The 27968-nt window shown below is 33.6% G+C and overlaps 3 protein-coding genes and 1 long non-coding RNA gene across 7 annotated transcripts; 2 read left to right on the plus strand and 2 right to left on the minus strand.

The window, feature by feature from the left end:
* Window positions 1-10789: 10789 nt before the first annotated feature.
* LOC8284117 (L-type lectin-domain containing receptor kinase IV.2) lies at window positions 10790-13341 on the plus strand. The gene has a single exon (XM_002520477.3). It carries the CDS (start codon window positions 11004-11006, stop codon window positions 13014-13016), a length of 2013 nt encoding a protein of 670 aa, XP_002520523.2. The 5' UTR covers window positions 10790-11003; the 3' UTR covers window positions 13017-13341.
* A 3751-nt stretch (window positions 13342-17092) lies between these two features.
* LOC8284114 (ubiquinone biosynthesis protein COQ4 homolog, mitochondrial) lies at window positions 17093-23065 on the minus strand. 3 transcript variants are annotated; one of them, XM_015720029.3, is made up of 4 exons: window positions 22756-23065; window positions 20890-21092; window positions 18895-19894; window positions 17093-17566 (listed from the first exon to the last, which is right to left on the minus strand). In XM_015720029.3, exons 2-3 carry the CDS (start codon window positions 21073-21075, stop codon window positions 19388-19390), a joined length of 693 nt encoding a protein of 230 aa, XP_015575515.2. In that variant the 5' UTR covers window positions 21076-21092; window positions 22756-23065; the 3' UTR covers window positions 17093-17566; window positions 18895-19387. The 3 variants fall into 3 exon arrangements, with proteins under 3 accessions (XP_015575515.2, XP_048229661.1, XP_025013339.2); XM_048373704.1 differs by having other exon boundaries at window positions 20890-21123; XM_025157571.2 differs by lacking the exon at window positions 22756-23065 and adding an exon at window positions 21252-21619.
* LOC112535068 lies at window positions 22848-23301 on the plus strand. Its single transcript, XR_003079270.2, has 2 exons — window positions 22848-22989; window positions 23087-23301. It is a non-coding gene; the product is annotated as an uncharacterized LOC112535068 (long non-coding RNA).
* Window positions 23302-23846: 545 nt separating this feature from the next.
* On the minus strand, window positions 23847-27774 carry LOC8284113 (D-xylose-proton symporter-like 3, chloroplastic). 2 transcript variants are annotated; one of them, XM_002520473.4, is made up of 14 exons: window positions 27387-27754; window positions 27216-27304; window positions 26777-26855; window positions 26581-26640; window positions 26423-26489; window positions 26200-26324; window positions 26002-26103; window positions 25545-25922; window positions 25406-25453; window positions 25241-25303; window positions 25040-25120; window positions 24773-24871; window positions 24313-24450; window positions 23847-24197 (listed from the first exon to the last, which is right to left on the minus strand). In XM_002520473.4, exons 1-14 carry the CDS (start codon window positions 27576-27578, stop codon window positions 24063-24065), a joined length of 1656 nt encoding a protein of 551 aa, XP_002520519.3. In that variant the 5' UTR covers window positions 27579-27754; the 3' UTR covers window positions 23847-24062. The 2 variants fall into 2 exon arrangements, 1 of the variants encoding a protein (XP_002520519.3); XR_007215740.1 differs by having other exon boundaries at window positions 24061-24197; window positions 24313-24499; window positions 27387-27774.
* Between the last annotated feature and the right edge of the window lie 194 nt (window positions 27775-27968).

Here is a 27968-nt window from a genome sequence, read left to right on the forward strand (position 1 = left end):
AAATTTGAAGGAAAAGAAAAAAAACAACATAAAGAAATTAACAAGAAGGGAAAACAAAAATTTATTTAATGAACACAAAGATGTAAACTTTAAAACAAAGAGTACTCAGAAGGAAAAAATTGAAATAAGAAGAATTCGGCACAAAAAAAAAGTAAAGAAGATGAGAAACTTCAATAACACACAAAACACAAAGATAAGCAAACCTCAACTTGAAGCAAGCTCTGATACCAAATGATAGGAAATCATCATCTTAGCAACCATACACCCCAATAACTAATGAGTTATGATACATATGGAATGCAAGAAAACACCCTTCAATCAAGATGATTCCAAAACCCAAGAATTTCCTAAAGTGAAATTAGGGAAAACTAGTTCCAATAATGAAACTAGCACTTGAATTCAACTCCAAACGCCACAAACTAAGTATGATTTGATAAATTAAGAATCAAACACAAGATTTTAATTAGAGAATGCCACAAACTAAAAAATAGTTTGATAAGTTCAGAGTTCATGCAAGAACTTAAGCAACAACACTTATAAAGAGCAAATAAATATTATCATTCATCAATTCTTCTTTACAAATAAATTTGGCTTTGATATTTATAGCCAAAACAAGATAAAGAAAGCTAAATGGATATCTTTTAAGCTTTCTCACGTTTTTCCCTTTAATTCTCCTTAAAACTCATTCAAAGTGGTTGTTTTTACATTGATGGCCCTCATTTTGTAACTCCCAAATGACAACTAAACATATGCACTTATTTGTAACTCCACACACAATACATATAACTCACATCTAATAAAATAATCCTTAATTAAATAAAGATAAAATAAAATAATTACTTAAGCTAAAACCCAAAAAGATAAGAACCCGTATAAATATGAATTAAGCCCAGAAGTCTAATTGTGATCGAATGGCTTTTATTCTTCAAATGAACTGAATGCTTCATTATAAGGTTGGACTCTTGTTTTCATGCATGAGTTGCATTTCCATTTTAGACATTTTATTACATGCCTTCGCAATGGAATCTCATGGCAGCCTTGATTCATATCAAGCTGGACCAAAACCTCCTTCTCCTTGCTTTAGCAAAATTTCTTGCTCCTACTATAACTGTGTTCAGTTCAATCAAAAGTGTTTCCTTGTTGCTATTACCCTGTCCATGAACACCATTTAAATGACAATTAGATACAAAACATTACTTTAGATGTCATTTAAATGGTTCTTGCACATAGAAACATTTGAAATTTATTTTAGCTGACAGCTATGTCAATTGCCTACGATTTTTGTTCAATATAGGATGAAAGTAAGAAATATCATTTCATATTTACTAAATTATTTAGAGTTATAAGCTAAATTACCAACTCCTTTTTTTCTGTTTTTGCATTTTTACGCTATTTTTATATTTATTATGTTTTTTTAAAATAATTACTTTTTTATATTCTTTCGTTTAAAACATAAACTAACCAAAATCACCAGGAAACTAATAGAAACCAACAAAGTTAAATACAGAAACAAAGTTATTATTGTATGTTATTCTAATAAATTGAAAATTTATTATTTAACTTTTCTTGCCACTTGAACTAAGTTTCAAGCGTAGAAAGTTTGCTTTTGTTGTTTATTTTAGTGTTTTTGAAATTATAATTTCTTACAAACTTAATAGAAACTAAATAGAAAATATAAAATAGACGAACTAAAACTAAACATAAACTCACAAGATTCTAATAAAAGCTCAACATCCAAATATAACCAAAACTAGAAATTCGTCTAGAAAGTGAATATAAATTCAATTAGAAACTAAACAGAAAATAAGGAAAAACCAACATAAACTAAATATAAATTCACTAAGTAGAAATCTATCAAAACCAGTAAGTAAATCAACAAAAACAAATCCAACGTATTTTCTGTAATTTTTTAGATAGCATATTTGTTGAAAGCAACAGAAAGAAAAGCATAGAAGAAGGAGATCACAGGGAAGTCTCAGACACTACACAGGCAGAAAAGCCTATGTAGGATTATTCCTCACAAACTTCCAAGAAAGGAAGCAACCATCCCTGCCAAAGGGAAATGCCACTTCAATCTTTCCTGAATCAGAATGGGACGTTAGAAATAGGTCTCAAGGCAGCCGTTGTATAAATTAGGCTACCGTTGCAACCATTGTATATAAGCAAGAACAATCAAACTATAAAATCAGAATTCATATACTCAATATAATATACAATTCATCATCTTAAGAATCAACATGGTATCAGAGCCGGTTTAAACCTGTGCTCATCATCTACCCATCCTTCCCTTCAACAAAAAAAGAAACTCTTTCTTACCCATGTCTGAAAACCACAAATTAACCAATATAATAAAGAAAGGCAACTCAAATTATTTTGAATGGTCAAAATCAATGTATATCGGCCTCAGCGGCAGAAGAAAGCTGGGGTTTATCACTAGAACCAAACAAAAACCAAAGCCAGAAAAGCCAGAAGCCCCAACAGAAGAAGAGTTAGAAAAAATAGAGGAGTGGCAAACGACAGACCATATGGTCATGTCGATGATCACTAACACCATGGAAACACAGATTTCCCGACTCTGCATTTTAATGGAATCATCAAAGGCAATTTAGGAAAAAATAAAGGGGTTATATGGCCATTAACAGAACTTTGCACATATATTCAAACTCAAATATGAACTGTCACAAATCACACAGGGAACAAAAAGCTCTTCGGAATATGCAACAAAAATTTTAATCAGTTGGAAAGAGTTGCAGAATTACCTTCTGCCATCAAACAACCTAGAAGAAATACAAAAAAGAGCAGAGTAAGACCTCGTGTACACTTACTTGGGAGGAATAGACTCAAGCTAAGAAAGGTTGAGGTCGCAGATCCTCCTATGAACAGAGCTTCCCAGAATAGACATTGTGATATCAAATAACCAGTGCAAAGAGACAAGAAGAAGCACGATGAACTCAGCCCTCGATGTCACAGACAACCGAACATGTACCACTCGATGAGAGCAAGCCCGCCAGAGGGGAGGACCTAGCACCATCGAGCGGTGTGACCATTACAAGAAGTAGGGCCATCATCGTGATGGCTGCTAGCATCTCCACCCACAGCTAAGGCCGTCTAGGGGGTGAGAGAGCTCTAGAGGCGTGAAGAAAGGGGGAAGAGGCGAGAAGGAGAAAAGGTTCGACGAAAAAAGTAGAAGAGAAAACCCTAATGAAAGGTTAAATTTGAGAAGCAGCGGATCGGGTGCTTATAACAGGTCTGAGGGTTATGAGCAAACCCGACCCGACTCCGACCCAACTGACCCGACCCGATTTCAATCCGGATCCAACCCCAACCCGACCCGACTCCGATAGGGACCCGACCCAGCAGTCACGGTCCAGCTAAATCAATTACTGTCCCAAATCTAAGCCCTGGTTCAACATCAACAACCCAATGGGTCAGGTTCCGTATCTAATTCATTTAATTTTGTACCACCATATTTAAAAACATGCCAAAATGATTGGGTTATTGATTCTAGTGCCTATGATCACATGAAATTGCAAAATTTCCATCCCGCTAAAAATTTCCAACATGTGACAGTTGCTAATGGAAACAAAATCCAAATTCAAGGTAGTGGCACTACTACACTACTTAATAAATCTCTAAAAAATGTTATGTTCTTACCTGACTTCAAGTCCAATTTATTGTCAATTAGTACAATAACTAATGATTTAAATTGCAATGTTATTTTTTTACCATCTTCAATAATGTTTCAGGACCGAACTACAGTGAAGACGATTGGTGAGAGACATTATAACAATGGACTATCCTATCTAAAGGATTCCACCAATCAATGTCTTGTGTCGACAAGATTAGTCGATCAAGGCATGCTAATGCACTTGCGTTTTGGGCATCCCTCCGACCACGTCTTGAACAAACTTTTTTATTGTAATTTAATTCCAATCATTGTGATACTTGCAAATTTTCCAAACACATTCGTCTTCCTTTTTCAATATCTTCCCGTGTTTCTGAAAAAAGATTTGAATTAATTCATTATGATGTTTGGGGACCTGCACCTATTATATCTTATAATCATTTTCGATACTTTGTCACATTTATTGACGATTATACTCGTACTACTTGGATCTATTTGTTAAAAAGGAAAAATAAGGTGTTTACATGCTTTCAAATTTTTTCTTAACTTTATTAAAAATCAATACACCGGAAAAATCAAAAAATTTCGTTCTGACAATGGCATTGAACACATAAACCAAAATCTTTTAGAATTTTTTAAAAAGGAAGGCATCCTTCATCAAACTATTTGCATCAATATTCCGGAACAAAATGGGGTCTCAGAAAGGAAAAACAGACACCTTTTTGAAGTCACCCGTACCCTACTTTTTCAAAATAATATCCATTCTACCTACTGGTCTGATGCACCCATCACTGCCACCTACCTTTTCAACAGGTTACCCAGTGCCAAATTAAAATACCTCAGTCCTTTAGAAATCCTCAAAGGAAGAAAAATCGAGTTAGGACACATTCGAGTCTTTGGCTGCACTGCTTATGTCCATCTTAAAAGACTTAACAAAATTGATAAAAAGCTCCGCCAAAATCCTATTTTTAGGATACTCTGTAGGAAAAAAAAAGGGTATAAATGCTATGATCCCCTCACTCATAAAACTTATGTTTCCAGGGACGTATCATTTCTAGAACATGAACCCTATTATAAGGAGAATGACCATCATAGTACTACTTCCAACCACACTTATGGGCCACACACATTACTATTTCCGGATAACCCTGTTTTCTCTAATAACAGCAATCCCAATCAGGACAATCACCCAGAGGGGGAGCAACATCTCAACTTAAGGACAATTCCTTCAGGGGAGAGAATGTGACAAGCAGCAAAGAAATCAAACCTCCTCAGGAAGAAATTACCTTAAGAAGATCCACTCGACCAACCAGGCCTCCTTTCAGGTTAAAGGACTATGTATCCCATAAGATATCATATCCAATTCAATAATTCATCACTTATGATTCAATGTCACATCAGTATCAAGCCTATCTAGGAGACATTATGGCACACACAGAACCCACATCCTTTTATGATGCAAACACTGACCCCAAGTGGTACAAGGCCATGAAAGAAGAACTTTATACCTTAAAGAAGAATAGCACTTGGGATATTGTTCCCCTACCACCACAGAGAAAAAACTGTAGGAGGGTATACAAAATAAAATTTAATTGTGACGGATCAGTTGAGAGATACAAGGCCATATTAGTAGCCAAAGGGTTTACACAAACCTATAGCGTTGACTACCAGGAAACTTTTGCACCAGTAGCAAAAATGAATACTGTTTGCATTCTATTTTCTGTTGCTACTAACTCAGGATGGAATCTATTTCAAATGGACGTTAAAAATGCATTTCTCCAAGGGACTCTAGAAGAAGGAACTCTATATGACCCTCCCTCCAGGTCACAGGTTCACATCAAACCCTTCTTTGGTATGTAAACTGAAAAAGGCAATTATGGACTAAAGCAATCTCCAAGAGATATGCTAAGCTAAGCCTTTTCCTCTTAAATATCAATTTCAATAAATGCACTTCAGATTTCTCTATGTTTGTCAAACACACTCACATGTGCATCATCATTATTTTTGTATACGTGGATGATATCATCATAACCGGTAACGATAATGAAGAAATTGAAAAAGTTAAACAAAAATTAAAAAGGGAATTTGATATTAATGATCTAGGTCAACTATCATACTTTCTTGGAATAGAATAGCCAAATCACATAAAAGCTTGTTTTTATCCTAAAGAAAGTATGTACTCGACCTTTTAAAAGAAATTGGAAAACTAGGAGCTAAACCTACGAACACTCAAATGGAAACTAATGTTAAACTTAATTTGGAGGATGGTGATCCGTTAGATAACATAGGACATTATCAACACCTAGTAGGAAAGTTGATCTATCTAACTGTCACTAGACCCGATATTTCTTACGCAGTAAGTATGGTAAGCCAGTTTATGCATGCTCCTCGCACTAGTCATCTAGAGGCCATTGATAGGATACTTAGGTATCTCAAGGGAACCCGAGGGCAAGGAATCTGAATGAAAAAAAATAACTCTAACACCATAATTAGCTATTCTGATGCAGATTGGGCAGGAGGCAGTGACAAAAAGTCAACGATAGGATTCTGCACCTTCGTAGGAGGAAACTTAGTAACATGGAAAAGTAAAAAAAAAAACAAAGCGTAGTGGCAAGATCAAGCGCAGAGGTAGAATATCGAGCCATGGCATCTAGAGCAAGTGAACTCACTTGGATCAAGCAAGTATCCTCGACATGAAAATAGAATGTAGAGGACCTATGCAGATGTATTGTGACAATCAGGAGGCCCGACACATTGCATCCAACCTAGTATTTCATGAACGTACTAAACACATCGAAGTTGATTGCCACTTCACCAGAGAAAAAGTATAATCATGACAAATTGAAACACCATTTGTCAGAAGTTATGATTAGCTAGCCGACATATTTATGAAAGCTCTCAACAAAAACAATCATCAAGCCATTCTCAGCAAGATGGATTCCATCAACCTCTACGAACCCACCTTGAGGGGGAGTGTTGAAAGCAGTAGAAAGAAAAGCATAGAAGAAGAAGATCACAAGGAAGTCTTAGACACTGCACAAGCAGAAAAGCCTGTGCAGGGTTATTCCTTACAGACTTCCAAGAAAGGGAGCAACCATCCCTGCCAAAGGGAAATGCCACTTCAACCTTTCCTGAATCAGAATGGGACGTTAGAAATAGGTCTCAAGGGAGCCGTTATATAGATTAGGCTATCATTGTAACCATTGTATATATAAACAAGAACAACCAAACTGTAAAATCAGAATTCATATACTCAAAACAATAATATAATGTATCATCTTAAAAATCAACAATATTTTTGAAAACTCAAAGTTGATTGGGTGTTTTTGCATTTATTTTATATATTTTTATATAATTCTTACAACTCAATAGGACCAGTTTATTGTAATTCATTTTGTTTTCTTTTTTTTTTTTAAAAAAAAAAAGAAAGAAACACTAATTGAACCAGTCAATGAATATACAAGGTTTTGGGTCTTTGTTACCATTTGCAAGCATAAGGGTTCCTTAGTTGACAAGTTCTTTTAGATTGAGACTTCATTAAATTTCTTTGTAGACATATCATCTACACTTGTGAGTTTTCTGGTATTGATAATGGAGAATAGTAATTACACAGAAATGGATAGATTGATTATGATTTCTGGAGACCTTTTTGTTATAAGGTTTCTAGATTCTGTTTCAATCAAGTAATATACTCATTTTCACACCATTGTTAAATTACCTATTATCTTATAACAACATCTATTAATAATTTAACATGACTTCTAAGTATTATTAACAATTACATACTAATCCTTATACTTATTACACCATAATTTCCTTTTTCTATTATTATGACTTTTATAATTTTCTATTTAGAATAGTATTCCTAATATATCCTATCAATATTTACATTTTTTAAATTTGGCTGTTTTATTGCTTCAATTTCTTTAGTCAATTATTTGAATTTTAAAAGAAAAATGTACAAGTGATAACTCTTAATACAATTATGATAGAATTAGGTTGGAAATAGATTAATTATTAATTAACTTTAAGAAATTTTTGGACTAATTAAAACATCTAAAATTAATAATTTAATTTTAATTTATGTAATTTTATACATAATTAATTTAATTTAATATGTCCTTAATTATATAAGTATTTCATGAATTATAATTTTACAATATATATATATATATATATATATATAAGTCCGAAAAGTTTCATACTAAATTTTAATAAAAAATAAAGACAAGAGATAAAAAAGAAACAATGAAATAATTTTAGTTTTATTCTATTGATATATTAGTTTAAGTGTTGAATGCAATAGAAAGAAAAGGATAGAAGAAGAAGATCATAGGGAAGTCTCAGACACTGCACAAGCAGAAAAGCCCGTGCAGGGTTATTCCTCACAGACTTCCAGGAAAGGGAGCAACCATCCATGCCAAAGGGAAAGGCCACTTCAATTTTTCCTGAATCAGAATGAGACGTTAGAAATAGGTCTCAAGGCAGCCGTTATATAGATTAGGCTATCATTGCAACCATTGTATATATAAACAAGAACAACCAAACTGTAAAATCAGAATTCATATACTCAAAACAATAATATAATGCATCATCTTAAAAATCAACAATATTTTTGAAAACTCAAAGTTGATTGGGTGTTTTTGCATTTATTTTATATGTTTTTATATATTTCTTAAAACTCAATAGGACCAGTTTATTGTAATTCATTTTGTTTTCTTTTTTTTTTTTTAAAAAAAAAGAAAGAAACACCAATTGAACCAGCCAATGAATATACAAGGTTTTGGGTCTTTGTTACCATTTGCAAGCATAAGGGTTCCTTAGTTGACAAGTTCTTTCAGATTGAGACTTCATTAAATTTCTTTGTAGACATATCATCTACACTTGTGAGTTTTCTGGTATTGATAATGGAGAATAGTAATTACACAGAAATGGATAGATTGATTATGATTTCTGGAGACCTTTTTGTTATAAGGTTTCTAGATTCTGTTTCAATCAAGTAATATACTCATTTTCACACCATTGTTAAATTACCTACTATCTTATAACAACATCTATTAATAATTTAACATGACCTCTAAGTATTATTAACAATTACATACTAATCCTTATACTTATTACACCATAATTTCCTTTTTCTATTATTTTGACTTTTATAATTTTCTATTTAGAATAGTATTCCTAATATATCCTATCAATATTTACATTTTTTAAATTTGGCTATTTCATTGCTTCAATTTCTTTAGTCAATTATTTAAATTTTAAAAGAAAAATGTACAAGTGATAACTCTTAATACAATTATGATAGAATTAGGTTGGAAATAGATTAATTATTAATTAACTTTAAGAAATTTTTGGACTAATTAAAACATCTAAAATTAATAATTTAATTTTAATTTATGTAATTTTATACATAATTAATTTAATTTAATATGTCCTTAATTATATAAGTATCTCATGAATTATAACTTTACAATATATATATATATATATATATATATATATATATATATAAGTCCGAATAGTTTCATACTAAATTTTAATAAAAAATAAAGACAAAAGATAAAAAAGAAACGATGAAATAATTTTAGTTTTATTCTATTGATATATTAGTTTAAGTGTTCATAATAATTATTTTTTTATTATAATATTTCATTAATAGAATAATTGCTTTAAAGTGAATTTTTTTAATTTTTCAATTTTTTATTATTAGATTGATTATTACATCAAAATATACATATATAAAAATAAGTTTTATTGTTATATTTTATTATAGATTTAATTTATATATTATACAGATAAAAATTTTGAAATATTTCTGAATTTAAAACTCATTCTTATTTTATTATTAATAAATTTAAACTAACATGCCAACTAATATAGAAGAAAATATCATTAAACTTTTTTAATATCTATTTACTGCTCTTTTAGTCCTTTTACTATGACTTTTAAAAAATCCATCCTTGTTACATTCTTTTTTTTCTCACTGTCTTTTTTTTTTTTAAAAAAAAAAAAGAAAGTTTCTACTTTTATTTTATTGTGATTAATTTACTATTAAAATAATTATAATATAAGTTTAGAAAGTTTAATTGCAGGTTTTAATAAATATAATTTGGTGGTCTAACTTAATTACTGATTCAGTGGAATCAAGGTCTCATACTGACAATTTTATCTAGTCTAACAGCTCATTCAGAGCAGTTACCAACTAGCTATTATTATATGTTACCAGTGCTTTCTTTTCTAAAGTTAATCAAGTCAAATGATTCCCAAAAGAATTCTCCAATTTCCTCCTGTCTATTCCACATTAATTTCATGAGATTAGATGACAGTAAATAAGACAATATATTTTGGAATCAGATACAGGATACAATACCTGTTTAGTTCTCTTGCTTGCTGATATGGGATTCTGATAAATTGCTAGCAGACTAGCAAACCAAAGGTTGGTGTACAGGACAATAGAAATGAATAACAGAATGTTCAAGCAGGTTTAGAAGATCTTAGTGTAGTTCACCAATGTAATTGCACAAGTCATAGGCTACTTGAATATTTAAAGGGTTTGAATTGGAGATGGAATTGGATCCTAAGATCAATGGGATATGAGCAACATCCATCTTACTTCCATGCTGCAGCTTATGCAGGCTGTAATGCAAATGCACATGCATGGTTCTGTTTTAACAAATGTATGCAGCTAAATGTAATTATGAGAAAGAAAGTAGTAATGGGAGGTCTCCTGATGAAATTAAACAAAATTACTCTGGTTTTAACTTTTAACTCCTGGTCTAAATTTCTTACAGAATCAGGGGATTCAGAGTAGCAGCATATTAAGATTTTGACTTACTTTAACAGGCTCATTCAGTGCAGCTATCCACTGACTATTACTTTACGTTATTATCAGTATATTGACCATTGTTATTATATACTATCAGTAACATATAACGAAGTTAGTTAAGTCAATGAATTCCCAAAAGTCTCCTGATTGCTTCTACAGCTTACAGCTAACGAAATTGGATGGTAGTGAATAAGAAAAAATAAATTTTGGAATCAAACATGGGATATCTTAAATTTCAGTCACCAATAAATAAGAATATCATTCCATCATTAATTTAATAAGATAGATGATAGCAGTCAACTTCTGCTACTTATTAAGATATAGTTGTTGTTCAAGTGGGCATTCTATATTCATAGTTTTTGACCCTTGACTAGGATCCAGCATGAATAATGGATGAATTGGTTAATACTTCTTGCTTAAACTGCAATAACTTAAAGAAAATGTATAATTACCTTCGACACAGCTTTGACAAGTATTTCAGCCTATGATCTGAACTCACAACAGAAGTTTTTGATTAATTGAGCAAGCCGATTACCTTTGCTTCCCCCCATGTTTTCAGTGTTCAGGTTGCTGCTTATTGTACTTCTCAATTCTGTTTTCTTGAAACACTCAGGATTTGCTCAAGATAGAAACCAGTTCATCTACCATGGCTTCAACGAATCCAACCTGAATCTCAACGGGATTGCAAAAATTCACCCCAATGGCCTATTGGAGTTAACAAACATTTCATACTACCAAATTGGCCGTGCTTTCTTTCCGTTCCCTCTCAAGTTCGATAAGTCTTCACCCAAAAATGCTGAGTCTCTCTCATTTTCTACCAGTTTCGTTTTTGCCATTGATCCTGAGATTCCTACTCTTGGGGGCCATGGGCTTGTTTTTACTATATCTCCAACTGTGGAGTTTATAGGGGCTCTGGGGATACAATACTTGGGACTCTTTAATTCATCAACCAATGGCCGGGACTCAAACCATGTCTTTGCTGTTGAGCTTGACACTATATGGACTCCTGATTTTAGAGACATCAATGACAACCATGTTGGGATTGATGTGAATGGCTTGATATCTAATGCATCAGCCTCAGCAACATACTTTTCAGACAATCAAAACAAGAGCTTAGAGCTCATAAGTAGAAGTCCAATGCAGGTGTGGATAGATTATGATGCTGTGGAGAAGTTACTGAATGTAACACTAGCGCCTATAACAAGCAAGAAGCCAGAAAAGCCTCTCTTGTCAACAACTATTGATCTTTCTATAGTACTCTTGGATTCTATGTATGTTGGTTTTTCTTCATCTACAGGATCTATGGCAAGCTATCATTATATTCTTGGTTGGAGCTTCAACAGAAGTGGGCCCGCACAAAGTCTTGATATGTCAAAGCTTCCTTCCCTTCCACCGAAACCAAAATCAGGTAAAAAACCAAATTTAAGAATTATGATCCCGTTGATAACAGCAAGTATTGTTCTAATCACAATCTTTGGAGCTGTCTATATAAAGAGGAAGAAATATGAAGAATTGCATGAAGATTGGGAACAAGAATATGGCCCGCAAAGATTCTCTTACAGAGATCTCTACAGAGCAACAAAAGGATTCCAAGACAAAGAACTTCTGGGATCTGGGGGTTTTGGAAAGGTTTATAAAGGAGTTTTACCTTCTTCCAATACACAAGTTGCAGTCAAGCAGTTTTCCCATGGTTCCCAACAAGGAATGAAGGAATTTGTAGCTGAAATTGCCAGCATGGGCAGGCTACGACATAGGAATCTGGTTCAGCTTCTAGGCTATTGCAGGCGAAAGAGAGAGCTGCTCTTGGTATATGATTATATGCCAAATGGGAGCCTTGACAGATTCCTATTTCAGAATGATACACTAAACCTGAATTGGGTTCAACGACATCAGATCCTGAAAGGAGTTGCATCTGCTCTTCTTTACCTCCATGAAGAGTGGGATCAAGTTGTTCTACACAGAGATGTGAAAGCTAGCAACGTTATGTTAGATGCTGAACTTAAAGGAAGGTTAGGAGACTTTGGATTAGCTAAATTCTATGATCATGGATCACTTCCACAAACAACACGTGTTGTTGGAACTATAGGATATCTTGCACCAGAGATTTCAAGAACTGGCAGGTTCACAACCAGCAGTGATGTTTTTGCTTTTGGAACACTTATACTGGAAGTGGCTTGTGGAAGGAAGACTATAGAGCCAGAAAGACCCCCCAGGGAAGTGATTCTGGTAGACTGGGTTCTTGAATGTTGGAAAAAAGGTGTCATTCTTGACACAAGCGATCCTGAATTGCAAGGTAAGTATATGGCGGAGGAAATGGAATTTGTTTTGAAGCTAGGCCTGCTTTGTGCTCACCCTGCGCCAGCAGTCAGGCCTACTATGAGGCAAGTGATGCAATATCTAGATGGAAAGGCCGACTTACCAGATATACCACTGAATAGTCCTCGTACAGGGTTGGTCCTAGTTAACCAGAATGAAGCTGAGGATTGCATTTTATCATCTGTAGCATCTTACGAGTACTCTAGTTTGTCTATCACTGCCTCAGTCCTCAGCACTGGTCGCTGAATCTGCACAATTTCACGACATAGGAGGTAAGCATTCCTTAAACCAAGGAGGGACTGTTCATGTTTGGCCTACAGTTGCAAGCTTGGAATTGGTTCCACCAATTTGATGCCGTGAAATTGGCGAAGCTGAACCTTGAGGAATATGCTGTAAATATTTCAGATGTTTCTGTAAAAATTTATTACGTACTAAAAGGGCATCCTTAGGTTCCTGATTGTACCTATTAAAAAAATTATGTTAGTTTTGGGTTATCTATTGCTAATGTTAGGAGTTTGTTATACTTTAACCATAAATAATAACATAAAATTAGTTGATATGTATTTTAATATTTTAAAATTATTTATCATGTTTTATAAAATAATAATAATTTAAAATACTTTTAAATGTCTTTTTCAATAAAATTTTAAATATTTTAGATTTTATTAATACAATGAATATAAGAATTATATGCTACCCAAACAACATTACAATAGAAAGTGATGAAATATTAGGAATACAATAATGAAAAATTTAGTAGGGAAGTCATAATTACTCCAAATATTAATATTTTTGGAAATTCTCTTTAAAACCGGAAGTTGGAACCTTTACCTATTCAAACGGCAAATCATAACCCCATATATATATATCGAGCAAGGTTTAAGTAGCAATTTGCTCTCTGGATTTATTTGGTAGGTTTAAATCACCCTAAAATCAGTTTTTTGGCCTAATTACTTCACACATTTGATAAATTGGTCAGTTTATTTCAAATTTAAGAGAGTAGTCTTTACACACATTTGTGGGAAAGTAAGCTATATTAAAAAATATAAAATAATACTACTTTTAATTTTTTTATTTTTTTTATTTCTTGATGAGAATTTTTTTCTAAAATAATGAAAATCATTTCTATATAAACTTGTATAAAAAGAATCGAATCATAGATAATTTGATTGATATTACAAATATATAAAAAAAATAAAAAGAATTCAATAAAATAATTACATAATTTCTTTCGATTTTTTTTACAGAATCAGAGAAAATAATTGAAAAAGAAGAGAGCACCATCGTCCCAAATACCGCCATCTCCATCTCTATCGTCGTCGCTAGCTCTTCATTCATCGTCGCTACTAGCTCGTAATCCATCGCCATTGCCAGCTCTTCCTCCACCACCACCACCACAGCCACTATCATCTTCCTCCACCACAGTGGCGATTCTAGCAAATTTAATCAGTGGAGTAAAAAGAACTAACATAAACTAAAAAAAAATATAAAAAAATAATAAAGATTAAAGACAATTTTATCAATATTGTACAAAATAAGAAAAATTAATAGAAACTAAAAATTAAAAATTAAAAATTAAAAAAATCAAAGATAAACTTATGAAGATTTTAAAAATAAAAATAATTATAAATATTAGTGAGGATAATAAATAAAAATTAAATTTAAAAAAAAAACTAAAGGTATTGTAATTTTGGGATTGAGGAGGGCAACAGCCCCCATTGGCCCCAAATAAAATCGTCACTGCTCCACCGCCAGCTCTTCAGCCATCGCCCCAACCACCATCATCTTCCTCCACCTTCTTTATTTTCTATCTGCCATCGTTGCGAATATCATCTCTATAAGAACCATCATACTCTTCTCTTTATTGAACCAAATAACAACATCAATGAAAAAATAAATCAATAGCAGCAAAATAAAAAAATAACAACAGTAACAATAAAAATAAAAATCAACAACAATAATAATAAAACACAACCAACGTCACCAATAGCCTTAATGGACACTAATACATCACAGAACTAGCAATAACATCTTGACGTTTTCTCTACTTCTTCTCACACGATGTCCTTCTAACTTTAGCATGCACTTCTTTCACCTACCTTAGATAAATCCTTAGCCTTGCAGGTTAAAAAGTTAGTCTTCCCAATCGATTTTTATACTTTAAGAATGGAAGACATTGATTTATCTAGTTCAACACCAATCTTATTAGAGCAATTCTTTCTCAAGACAGCTAAAACAAAAATTGATGTGGAGCATGGTATACGCACCATGGAATTTGATGGCGAGATTGTTAAATTTAATATCTTTGATGCTATGAAATATCCTGCATAAGATCTAACTATTTACTTTATTGATGTTATTGATCAGTTGGCGCTAGACCTATTTAAATCTCGGGTCGGGCTTGAAGTTTTCAAGTCCAGGTCCAAGCGCGGCCCAGCCTGGCTATGCGGGCCTAAACTTTTAACCAAGCTCGGCCATCATAAAAAATATACTATAGTTTTCTTTATGATTTTTGAGTCAGGTCAGGCTTGTTGGTGGGCTCTAAAGAAATGATATTTTCAAGCCTGTCTAAAAAATAAGCAGGCTTTGCCCGGTTCCGGCTTAGGTGGGCTTAACATAAAAAAAGAGGTGTCCAAGCCCAGAAATTCTTGGGCAAGCTTGGGCGGATACCCAAGTCCATGAACAGGTCTAGTTGGTGTAGGATACTTTTAATTTGAATGGAGAAGATGAGCTTAAAGTGGTGCTTAGTCAAAGCTTGATGCAAATTGAGAATGAACTGGAGTTAAGTCTTGAAGTAGAAGAAGCAATTATGGCTTTGCAATTATTGCCATCGGCTTTAAAGAGGTATGAAGTTAAGAAATTTGATATTCATAAAAAAATATATTGCCTTTTGCGATGCATGCACCAAAAGTAGAATTGAAAACTTTACCAGGCCATTTTGAAGTATGTGTACTTGGAAAAAAATGATACACTTCCAGCCATCATTTCAAACAAGTTGACACATTTAAAAGAAGAGATGGTGATAAGATAGCTTCATGATTGCAAAAGAGATATTGGTTAGAATATAGCCAACATACAAGGCATTAGCCCCTCTATTTGCATGCATAACAGCAATTGGTATGCTTCCATGTGGCCATTATATTCTTGGATGGAGCTTCAATAAAGCTGGAAGAGCACAAAACCTTGACATTTCAAAGCCCTTCACTTCCCTAATTCAGGAAAGAAAGAAAAAACCAGCAGCATTAATTATAGTTTTACTCGCAGCAGTAATGGTAGTTCTGATAACAATTATTATTGGCATTTTCATTATAAGGAAGAAGAATATAAAGAAATACATGAAGATTGCAAAAAGGAATAGGGTCCTTAAAGGTTCTCCTACAAGAATCTATGCAAAGCAACTAAAGGCTTCAAAGACGATGAATTTTTTGGAGCTGGAAGCTTTGGAAAAGTATCTAGAGGAGTACTCCCTTCTTCCAATGTTCAAGTTGCAGTGAAGAAAGTCTCACATGATTCAAAAAAAGGGATGAAAGAATTTGTAGCTGAGATTGTCAGCATGGCAAGGTTGAGGCACAGGAACTTAGTGCAGCTCTTAGGCTACTAACAAGGCTGTCGCGTGCCTATTAAATATAACTTAACTAGACCTCCTAACTATGTAGTCGGGCAAGCAAGGGTCGAATCCCTAGAGACTGAAGTAGTAAGAACTAGCTAATCTTGACTTTAATTAATGCTAAGTAACCAAATCAACCATTGAGGAAGAATTAATCTAAGTCTAATTAATGCAATTAATAATAATGAGAATAAATTCAAGGATAAAAAATACTTAGAGTTAAGTATCCCCACTAGCATAATTAATGCAAAGATAAGTTCCTACCCCAAACTAATTAAATAAATGTTCATAAGGAAAAGTAAACCCTATAAAATACCATAGATCTCTCCCGAGTATTAAAGGCTTTCCTAATATGCAATCAAAATCTACTCTCGTGGAATCATGCAAATTAAAGACATTAAACTCAATACTCTAATTTTCTAACAATCCATTCTACCTACTCCCATAGAGAATTTCATGCCCTTAATTGAAATATTCAAATCTGTCCCGTTGTGATAAAGGCAATAGAATCATAACAATACTAATTATCCATAATCTAGTATTGGAATATGCACAATCAATTAAGCAAGAGCAATTAAATAATTAATTTGGAGAATTAAAGGAACAAATCATACATCAATCATGGCTAGAATTCACTTAACCCTGGATTAGAAAACTACTCACTGATGATAGTTAAATAAACAAAATAGATTATAAAAGAAAACATAATAACAACTTAAAAAAGAAAAGGAAAATACTTGGATTGATAATTGAATGATGAGGTCTTTAATAAATCTTCAAAGCACAAAAAAAAGTAACATACAATAGAGAAAGAAAACACAGCCTAAAACTAAGGAGAAAAGGAGAAGGGGGGGGCTCCCCTTTCAGGTTCTTTTCACCATCTATTTATATCATAGGATATCCATGAGTTTGGCTAGATTTTCACCCTAAAAATTCGACTAGACAGGTGTCCAAAATGCAATTTTGCAGATCCAGCCACGGGCAGGCAGTGAGCAGGGGGCGGAGTGGACTGTTTCTTTGCTTTATCGTTGGCCTTGAAAGCCAAGTCGCGTAGTGGCTGCGGGATAGCTTCTATTACTTGTCTCGCGATATAAGATCCTCCTAGGCATGAGTATCTCTTTGATATCGTGCTTGACCATGAACGAATCTACAAACATCCTCGCCAACGCCTAGCAACTCGAGCCAATTTCTACAAAAACAAAACAAAACGAACCCGATGAGAAAAATATCAAAAACAACGAATAATAGCTCTAAAAGATTAAATATGCAAAGATAATATGAAAAATAATGTATATATATATCATATAAAATGCATATATTATTGTGTTATCAGCTACCGCAGAGGACGGGGAGAGCTCTTCTTAGTCTATAATTATATGTAGGAATGGCAACGAATAAAGTACCCGCCCATTTATCAATATCCGAACCCGAACCCGTTTAAATAACATATTATCCAAATCCGTCTCAAATCCATTTAAAAAATTATTTTTATTACCCGAACCCATCCCAGATCCGAATAGGAATACCCACATACTATCCGAACCCGATTAAAACCCGTTTAAATTAAAATTAAATGACTATTAAATAAATTTTATGGATATATAAACAAGTAGCAGGTACCCTACCCGTTAAAACCTGTTTATATGAATATTTGGGTAATTAAATGAGTACATATTTACCAAACTTGTTTACTATAATTTAATTTTAAAATATATTAACAAAAGTTAATGAAAAAAAATTATAACATATAAACTAGTCAAATCTAAGTATCCAACATTATGTATTCAATATATTAATACAACCAAGTATAAAATTAATAAAATTTAAAATAATACCCTAAATAAGATACAATATTTATTATAACTTGTACATCAACAAATTACAGTTAAATAAATCTTAAATAGTAATATCAAATAGAAAAATAACCCTAACTCCTAAACAAGCTTCTTTCACATTATATTTTCCTAGTGCATTTTTAATAATTATACAAAAATTCCATCTCCACTCATACCATGATAATCTCATTCCTGAGATCGCACCACCCTATTTCTACAGCTCCCAAAGCATTATCAAGAAAGAAACCTAATAACCACCTCAACAACAAGAAAAAAATAAACGTGGAACTTAACAGTCACGGATCACCTCAAAATCCATGAATTAATGGCGTTAACTGAGAAACTCTTATGCAAAGTATAGTCCAACCAACCTTTATGTATTTTCTTAACAATCATATTCATTTCTTTCTCCATAACTTAATCTCACTAGAACAAACAAATTCATAATGGAAATTCACAAGAGCCTTCAAGGCCAACTAGTTCAAAATATGCTGAAAAAATGTTCAAAGTACTGCAATCTCATTAATAAATGATAATCATGCAAACCCATAGATTCTAATCAACAGGGTTAATTGGCATCAAGTGGACATATTGCCAAAAAAATCAAATAAAACTACCATAGAAACCAAGGTCTGTTATTCTGCTAAAACACCATAGAAGTGTATTAAAACAACAACAATACCTGGCAGCAACGGCTGAGAAGACTGGAGCAGCAGCTGACAAAGACAGCAGCAAGGGTGAAGGGGACTGCAGCTAGGGCGATGGCGACCGCAGCAAGGGCTATGGCAATGGCAGCAACGGGATTGGCAGCAAGGTTGGCAATGAGACGAGGGTTTGTGAGGGTGGTTGATGCTTTGAGAGGGTTGATGTGAGTTTGAGATGAGATGAGAATGCTAACCAAATGAAAGGTTAAATTACAGAAAGCAAAGTTTCTTCTGCATGTAGCGAGTAGGGTTCTTATCAGATTGAGAAACTAATGACACCCAGGTTCCAACCATTTACATTATGTAGTTATGTATATGAGAATAATAATATGGGATATGCCAAATGAAGATACTGTTTGGTATTTGCAAATAGAACTGTCTGTACATATTTCAAACAGGATAACATAGTAAGGTAAATCCTCAAAATGAGGCACAGCCTCCCTTCAGCCAGCCAATAGCAACTACTGCCAATCAAGCTGCATTTTGTTTAGGAACAGCTGGAGCAGGAATAATGCCCAATTTCCTTCGGACATCATCTAAATCCTCATGAAAGTGCTTCTCATAATATACACACATAAGATCTGTGCACTGCATTCCAGCTCGAACTGCCCATGGGAAATAATGCTGTAAGAACAATTTTCTCTGCTTCTCGTTGAATCTTGTTGTGCCTCCTACCACAGACATTATACACATAGGAAGGTACATTTGCTCAAACTCTATCACCTTCAGTGCTGACTCACCAACTAGGTTGGTGGGGAGGTCGAATAAGGTATGCCAGAAATCATGCACTTCACGAGCCCGCATGGCTACATATGCCAATTCATCTGTGTCCATGAAGCGCACTGGTGGACGGTCATCCGGGGAAAAGTTCCTGGATCCCATGAATCTAGCGTAGGCAGCACCAAATGTGTTAGCTGGTAAATCCCATGCATATCCTATATTTGCAGATACAACACGTGGTCTGTCCAAAAGTACTGCCTGTCAAAAGAATAAATTTAGTGGTTTTGCTGATTGAAGTGTATATGATTTGCTTTCATAGATCTGCAGAAACATAGTGTTCATGCTAATTTCATTTATCGGAAGAAATTGGTTTCTAAGTTTCTAAAAGGTTTAGCACAAAAAAGCTCCTCTTCGATATAAACCCATCAAATATCTTGCAGAACATCTAAATACTTAATTAAGCAGTCAAAAACTCTGGTATTAATATAAGTATCTATACAACTAATCTAGACTTCTAGGTGCTTCATCAATTCAATTTTTCCAAGAAATTCACATGGAAAACTCTACAATGATGTATAACATACATTTAATCTATTAGACCTGCCAGTACTCACTCAAATTCCAATTACCCATTGGAAATCTATTGTTTATTGATCACAGAAAACAACAATGGTCTAAAAAAGGATGAGCAATTGCCTATTAAAAAAGAGAAACATTAGAACATAGCAATTTGGAGGAGGAGAAAAGGGGGACATATACATGCATACAGACCTTGATAACTACCAGAGAATTAAAGCAAAATAATAACGTTCATTCGAAAATTTTGACGCAATACTACTTCTTCAATAACTAGAAGTGATGTTAATTAACTAGCAGTTTATCATTTGAAGCTTTTTAACTAAAACTCTGCAAGAGATAAGAGATGTATATACTGCTAACATTCCACTGCCAATTACATGTCTAATTACAATATCCAGGTAGATTTCTTGAGTTATAAAATACAGATGTATGTTTCAAGAATCTCAATATATGGACAACGAGCAAAAGACTTGATAGCTATACAAGAGTTTTTGAAAGGGTTTTTTTTTTGTTCAGAAGTCATTTAAATTCCTAATTCTGTCAAGACAGCCATAATACCAAATGTAACATCATTCTTATAACAGAAAATTTATCTAAGAACATAAACAAATCAAGAACATTACTTAGATATAAGAAACAGTAAGAAATCTAAAGAAAGAAAGAAAGAAACTGACTCTGCCTTCAGGGGAACTTTTCATTCTCTGAAGAACCCTCTCAAAAGCAGGTTTCCCAGTTGTTTCTCCAAGAGCTGCTATCAAATCTGCTCTTCTTGGGTCTAGCAATGCACCCAGTGCTGAACCCACTGCAACTGCTGCCTGTTGCCATCTGTTTAGCCCGACTCTTGCACCTCCCGCTATCATTTCACCTAATCTCTAATCTACTATTCATAAACAACCAACTTAAAAATACTGGAAAACCCAAAGCAGCAGACCGTTAAAACAACAACCATATACAAATTCTTTTAGAAAAAAAATCTACAATTTATCAAAATAGATTTTACAGAAAGAAACAGAAACAATTAAAAATGAATTAATACCTTGAAAGAAAACTAATTGAAGATGAGAACGTTTTAATATAATTGTTAGATTGGGACATTTGCAAAGAAGATCTTGTTTATGGCGGTCACAATTAATGAACGAATTAGAAATGGCTACCTCGGTAAGTAGAAAGGTTGTTTAAAAAATTATTAAAACTACAGTATTAGTTCAACGAAAAAAGAAAACAAAAATAGGGCTACTTAATATCCCTCTGAACTTACCTATTGTACATATTTTCAGCACTCTTCATTTTTATATTTATAAAATCGTTCAGCAAAACAGATCTTCTATTAATAAATTAATATTAGTCAAAGAGTCCATTTAATTAAGGATAAAAATGTTTTACTGTACGAAATAATAAAGACCAATTTACTATATAATATAATAAAATCATATGGTTGCTATGTCATTTTTATCATTTAATAGAGCATTAAAAATATATCAGGATTAAAAAGGTGTTGTTTCTAAACACATAGGAATAAAAATGCAAAAAGACAAACTTAAGAGTTTTAATTTATTATTTATGTCAAAATAAAAGTATATGACTGATAATTATCTTTTATTTTTTTGGTATATTTACTATTTTTAGTACTCAAATTATTATTATTTTTAAATAAAAAATAAAATTTAAATTTGAATTCTTATGTAAATTGCAATATGCATCTAGTGAGTAAATAAAAACAGTTATTATTTATGAATATTATATATTTAACAGAAATATATAATAAAAATTTATTTTAATTAAATGTTCAATTAAATTGCTATATATAGTCTCTTAAATAACAATTTTAATTTTACTTTAAATGAAATAATGTTATAATTTAGATAAATTACAATGAGAAAATATGCTATAAACAGAAAATACAAGAAAAGTGAGAGAATAAAATATAATAATATAATTGAAATAGGTACTTTGACCTTATCGACTTTTTTTATATTTAACATTTACTCATTAAATAATGTACGAAAGTAGCACTTAGTATGCATTAAAAATAGTAAAAATCAACAATAAAATGGTCATATTTTGCCAAAAAATGATAACTCCACAGTAAGAACAACAAACTTAATAATAACAAGTAAAGACTTGTTTGAATACACAAAAAGTTACATAAATTAAAAAAAATAAAAATAAAAAAGAACAAGTTAAAAGAAATATAAAAGAAAAAAGAGAAAAAAGAAAATATTAAGTGTAAGAAATGATAATATGTAGGGATGGCAACGGGTAAGGTACCCGTCCACCAATATCCGAATCCAAACCCGCTTAAACAGCACACTTTCAAATCCGTTCTAAATACGAATGGGAATGCTAAAAAAATTGCATGTTCAAAGTGCTGCAATTTCATTAATAAATGATAATCATGCAAACCAATAGATTCTAAACGACAGGGTTAATTAGCATCAAGTGGACATAATGCCCAGAAAATCAAATGAAAATTACCATAGAAGCCAGGGTCTATTATTCTGCTAAAACACCATAGAAGTGTATTATAACAACAACAATACCTGAGAAGACGGCAGCGGCTTGACAACGACGGCAGCAAGGGTGGAGGCGACTGCAGCTAGGGCGACGACGGCTGCAGCAAGGGCGACGGTTGCAGCAACGGGGACCGCAATAGCAGCAACGGGAACGGCAGCAAGGTTGGCGATGAGACGAAGGTTTGTGAGGCTGGTGGATGCTTTGAGAGAGTTGCTGTGAGTTTGAGATGAGATGGGAATAGAATTAGGGTTTAGTTTGTGGTATGGCTTTTTTACTTTGGTATATATCAAAACTATGCAATTTTACTTAAAACTACATAGTTTTATTTAAAATTATGCTATCGTACATGCACTGCAGGCTAACCAAAGTAAGCTCCTTCGCTAATGGCTTCCTCCCAGAGCTGGTGAGTTGAAGTATCTTGTCTTCCAATTGGACTCTCTTTAAAATCTCCTGCTTCCCAACAGATTTGGTACTGTACTCAAATTGTAGCATTTGTTAACAGCAACAGCAATCAGCTCTATAACTGTATATAAATGAGGCAATAAGAGTACCTTAATCTTCCGCAATACTCAGTTCATATCGCTATCGCTTAGTTCTTCCATTCTGGATTTGCAAAACTAAACTGAGTTCATTCATATTTTGCTTACCAAGAGTATCCAAATACTTGAATAACTTTCATAAAATCTTGATTATATAGTAGTATTAGTAAGGTGAAAAGAAGAAAGGAAAATGCTGCAATCATAACCAGTCTGAAGTTCATTCTAATGATAGTTAATATGGTTTCCTTTTCAATGTAGCCTAACGTATCCAGAAATCTTTCCACCAACTGATGTTTCTCTTAGCTGAAAAGCCATTGATTAGTATTTTCTTTGGCAATTTGTAACCAGTTAACTCTGTTGATACCAGAATTTGGAGGAGCATTTGAGGTGGGAAAACTCCAAGTTAAACACTACCGTTTGAGGGAGTGAATACTACATCCCTTGGACAAGGAACCATAGAGGGGGCACATCTCCGTCTAGCCATGCTCAAAAAAGTGTTACAGCTGCATAATATTATAATTTTCATGAAAGGAAGGAGAGAGGGAAAGGCCAAACATATTCTGATTCACCAATTAGAATTGACTTAAGATGACTCATGATAGCCATGCAATTGGAAAATGTATAATCCACAATCAGCTCCGAAGATACATAATTTCTTCATACCATTTTGAAATACATTGTTGAGGTTGCAAATCAATCACCTTCTAGTACCATATCAAGATAGTTTGACAAACTAACCATTGTTTTTTGTGGACCAGAAGGTTATAGAAAAAGGTTCCAATAGTTTTGAGCTTTCATTTCAAGATTTTAGATTCAATTTCCTCCAAGCTCAAACCTTTAGTTTCTGGAACATAGACTATGGCGAATAAGAGTGCCAACAAAGCAATGGCCCCAAAAAGAAGGAATAGATTTTCAGCGCCCAGCAACTCCTGCAGAATGAACAGATGCATATCACTCCTTTAGCAATGCAGAGAAAAGATCTATTGTTGGGCAACTAGGAGGGAAAGAACAGTTTGAAAGAAAAAATAGGATTAAAACTAATACCTTTAATGGTGAGAATGCAAAGGTTACAATGGCATTGGAACCAAAGTTAGTAAGAACTGCAAGACTTATTCCCTTTCCTCTAGTACGAAGTGGGAAGATCTCTGACACCATTAGCCAACTGATAGGCCCAAATGATATCTGTAACGGCATGTAAGCAGCACTTTAAGAATCCACCTACACCCTTAATCTAGTGGACAAGAGATTTTCAGTGTGGAGATATTCTATCCCAAAGTCTATTAAACTTCATGGAAGAAGGAAAACAAGTAGATGAAAGATTATTAGATTATACAATTATTTCCATTTCTATTCCCTTTTCCCCCTTTTTCTCTGAGTTCCATCTTATTTATGCCTAGAGATTGATCTGTAAAGGTATTTTCCCATGTTATTGCATGCTATTGTAGGACTGGGTAAGCCAAGGAAAAAGAAGAAATTGCCAGCAGGCGGAACACAATACACTTGCCTGGTAACTACCAACATAGAGAAGCAGAGCTGCAACAGCAACAACAGGAAACCCTCCAAGAACTTTGTAATAAGCAGAAAGCAAAAATAAGGAAAGAGCCTGAAAAATAAGCATACAAAGCACACTATACCTTAACACTCGTTAAGAAGGGAAAGAAAGATAATAATAATAACAATAAATAAATGAAAGAATTAAAATTTAAAAAAAAAAAAAAAAAAGAAGAAAGAGGTAAAATAATATGTTTCAAAAGTGTGACAGTTTGCATACAATCCCACCAACACCTCCGATCAGCAATGGTCTTCTGCCAAGATCATCAACTTTTAGGACAGCTATCCATGTCATCACCAACTGCAATAAATTAATAGATGCCAAACCATTATTGCTCTTAGCAATCAAATCAAAAACCTGGAGACGAGGAAACAAGTAATCTTTGTCTCCAATTCAAAAACTTTCCAAGAGAATAAGTACCTTAAAAAGGCCAATAATGACAGAAACTCGGGTGGCATCAGCAGCCGCTGAGAATCCAGCACTCTTGAGTAACATAATTAGATATATTACACAATGGGATAAGATGAGTTAGAAGCATGCCATCCATTGCACAAACAGAAAGGTTTGAATTTAATCATCACGTACCTGAAGAATTGGACCTGCATAATATAGAACACTTGGTTGCCCAGTTATCTAGCACAATCAAGCCAAAGTCAGCTAAAAACATGATACTCCAAATCTCTCTACTTAAAGCAGCTAATAAACAGAAGAGAGGACGAAGCACCTGCTGGAAAAGCACCAAACCTCCACCAATAATGAAGGCTTTCAAACTTGGTCCTTGAAACACCTCTAAGATACTACCCTCAGATTCCTCCTCGGAATAGGCAGACTTCAGCGAGACAAGAGTATCTTCTATTTGCTTTTCAGACTCTTTGTCACCAAGAGGCCGGCCCCTTAGTTTACTCAAGGCCAAAATGGCCTTCTCTTTATACTCTTGTAAAGATGCTCTACCTTGAACAGCCCTCAGAAGTAACCAGCGTGGAGAGGGTGGGAGACTCAACATGCCTAGTCCCATAATCAAAGCAATTGGGGCACCAAGTCCATACATGTAACGCCAACCCCCAACTGCACTAATTTCAAAGCTTCCCACAAAATATCCCATCTGCACAAAAGTTTATTAACTAAGCTATTCTTTTAAAAGAAAGCCAAGTTGATAAAACAAAAAATTAAATTTAACATACCAATATTCCAAGAACTATGAAGAGTTCCTTTAGAGATATTAGAGTTCCACGAATCTGTGATGGGCAAGTTTCTGCAATATAGAGAGGAGCACCATGCATAGCCTGTCAATGAAAGTTGACATTACTACAACAGGTAATAGACATCGTAATGTCAAAAAAGTCTACCAAAAGCAATGATGTTAGGCTTAAAGAGCTAACCAAGCCAATGCCAAGACCATAGAGAAGACGTCCCCCTAAAAGAATGCCAAGGCTTGGAGCATAAGCAGTGATCAGACCACCAAGCATATATAGCACAGCTGCTATAATAAGTTCCCGACGTCTTCCTTTATGCATGAATCCAACAAATTGGGTAAGAACTAATAACATTCCATTAGAACTTCCAGAAATTTATGATAAATCCAAAAGCAAACTGATCGTGTACCTAGAAAATCTGCAATTGGGTAGACAAGGAGGGAACCAAGCAAAGCTCCGTAAAGAGAACCGCTAACCTACAGTCGAGGAAATCTAGTATCATAAAAGACTCATGCATTAAGAAAAGAAATAAGTCAAAAGGACGATATTAATACACATCTATCATACCACAAGACCAAGCTGAATAGCTGAAAGGTTGAACCATGTTGTCCCACTGAGCTCAGGTGACTGATAAATTCATAGATCAAAGAAACAAAAATAGATTTAACAATAATAGTGTATAAACAGCAAGTCAATAATACTATGTACTCAAATGAAATAATCTGCAAAATTATGAACAAGAACCACTAGACCATGGAAGCACCTGCAATGATATGGTAGCACCAGAAGTGGCACCAATGTCATATCCAAATAGCAGTCCTCCCAAAGCCGGGAAGAGAAACCTAATATCCCATTAAAAAAATTTCTTTCAGACAATTATATCATGAAAGACGTAAACCACTATTCCATGAAACTTCATAAGCATAACCAACAATTTGTATATACATTACAACAAACATAAATAAAAATTTCATCTCCAACATTTTGAAAAGCAGGATGCTTCCTACTTTAACAAATTCCCGATTGGAGATCATTTCCATTTATTAAAGTCAAAGTATACCAACATATTCCATATATGATCAGAGGTTGTATCGTTACAATGTAATCAAGCATCCGTTAATAAAATAGTAGTTCAAGTACCCAATTATAATAGTTAAACATATTACAAGCACATAATCAAAGCAACAATTACAAAAACTCACGGCAAAATCACAGAAGACCAAGAAAAAGCCTCCTGCGGGGATGAATCAGGAACAACAGACTCAGCTTCCTCTCCAGCAGAATACTCAACCTGCCCAACAAATCCAAAAACTAAAATAAATAAATAAATCAAATTAATACATTCTAAACACATATCCTGTACTCATTCTTACACTCAATCCAAGCCTGGGCCTGGGACTAGAAATGAAAGGCTGTTTTGAAGACATGGGAAATTTGTTCTTGAAATAAGAACAAGAGACTGTTTTTGGGTTTCTTTCATTAAAGAAGATACCACGTGTTCTGCAATTGGGTGAGTGAAATTGTAATATATTCAAGGAAGGCAAAGCTAAGGAAGTGGCAGCCATGGCAGAAAATGATGATCAAGAATCAGATTTAATGTGTTCCCGCTCTTCATTATCTTTTTAATGTAAAGAGATATTTGTTTGTGGTGTCCGTGTACTTTATACTCCTTCATTTTTCCAACTTGGAATTGGATGCTTTCTGGTGGAACCATGTTTTGATGTGCCTTTTTGTAACTACAAAAGGGATCATTTACTGAGAATTTTGTACCAAGTGCAGTAGAAAATGGATAGATGTCCATTCTGATCTCTCTAAATTAATACCACCCATTTTATCATTAATCTATCAATAAATAGAAAAATAAATTATAGCACATCCACTTTAAAAAAATATGTGTATATTGGTTAATGACATTACATATTAGAATAGGTAGCTAAGTTAGTCTTACATATTTA

Source organism: Ricinus communis, chromosome 1 (assembly GCF_019578655.1).
Source record: "Ricinus communis isolate WT05 ecotype wild-type chromosome 1, ASM1957865v1, whole genome shotgun sequence".
Classification (NCBI taxonomy): Eukaryota; Viridiplantae; Streptophyta; class Magnoliopsida; order Malpighiales; family Euphorbiaceae; genus Ricinus; species Ricinus communis.

Excerpts from the sequence above, each read along its gene's own strand:
- LOC8284117 (XM_002520477.3), top strand. The coding sequence starts at position 11,004 with ATGTTTTCAGTGTTCAGGTTGCTGCTTATTGTACTTCTCAATTCTGTT.
- LOC8284114 (XM_015720029.3), bottom strand. The coding sequence starts at position 21,075 with ATGATAGCGGGAGGTGCAAGAGTCGGGCTAAACAGATGGCAACAGGCA. Across the intron at positions 19,895-20,889 it reads AAAGTTCCCCTGAAGGCAGA|GCAGTACTTTTGGACAGACC; the intron begins GTCAGTTTCTTT and ends TTCTTTTGACAG.
- LOC8284113 (XM_002520473.4), bottom strand. The coding sequence starts at position 27,578 with ATGGCTGCCACTTCCTTAGCTTTGCCTTCCTTGAATATATTACAATTT. Across the intron at positions 26,856-27,215 it reads TGGTCTTCTGTGATTTTGCC|GTTTCTCTTCCCGGCTTTGG; the intron begins GTGAGTTTTTGT and ends ATGGGATATTAG. Across the intron at positions 25,121-25,240 it reads TCATTATTGGCCTTTTTAAG|TTGGTGATGACATGGATAGC; the intron begins GTACTTATTCTC and ends AATTTATTGCAG.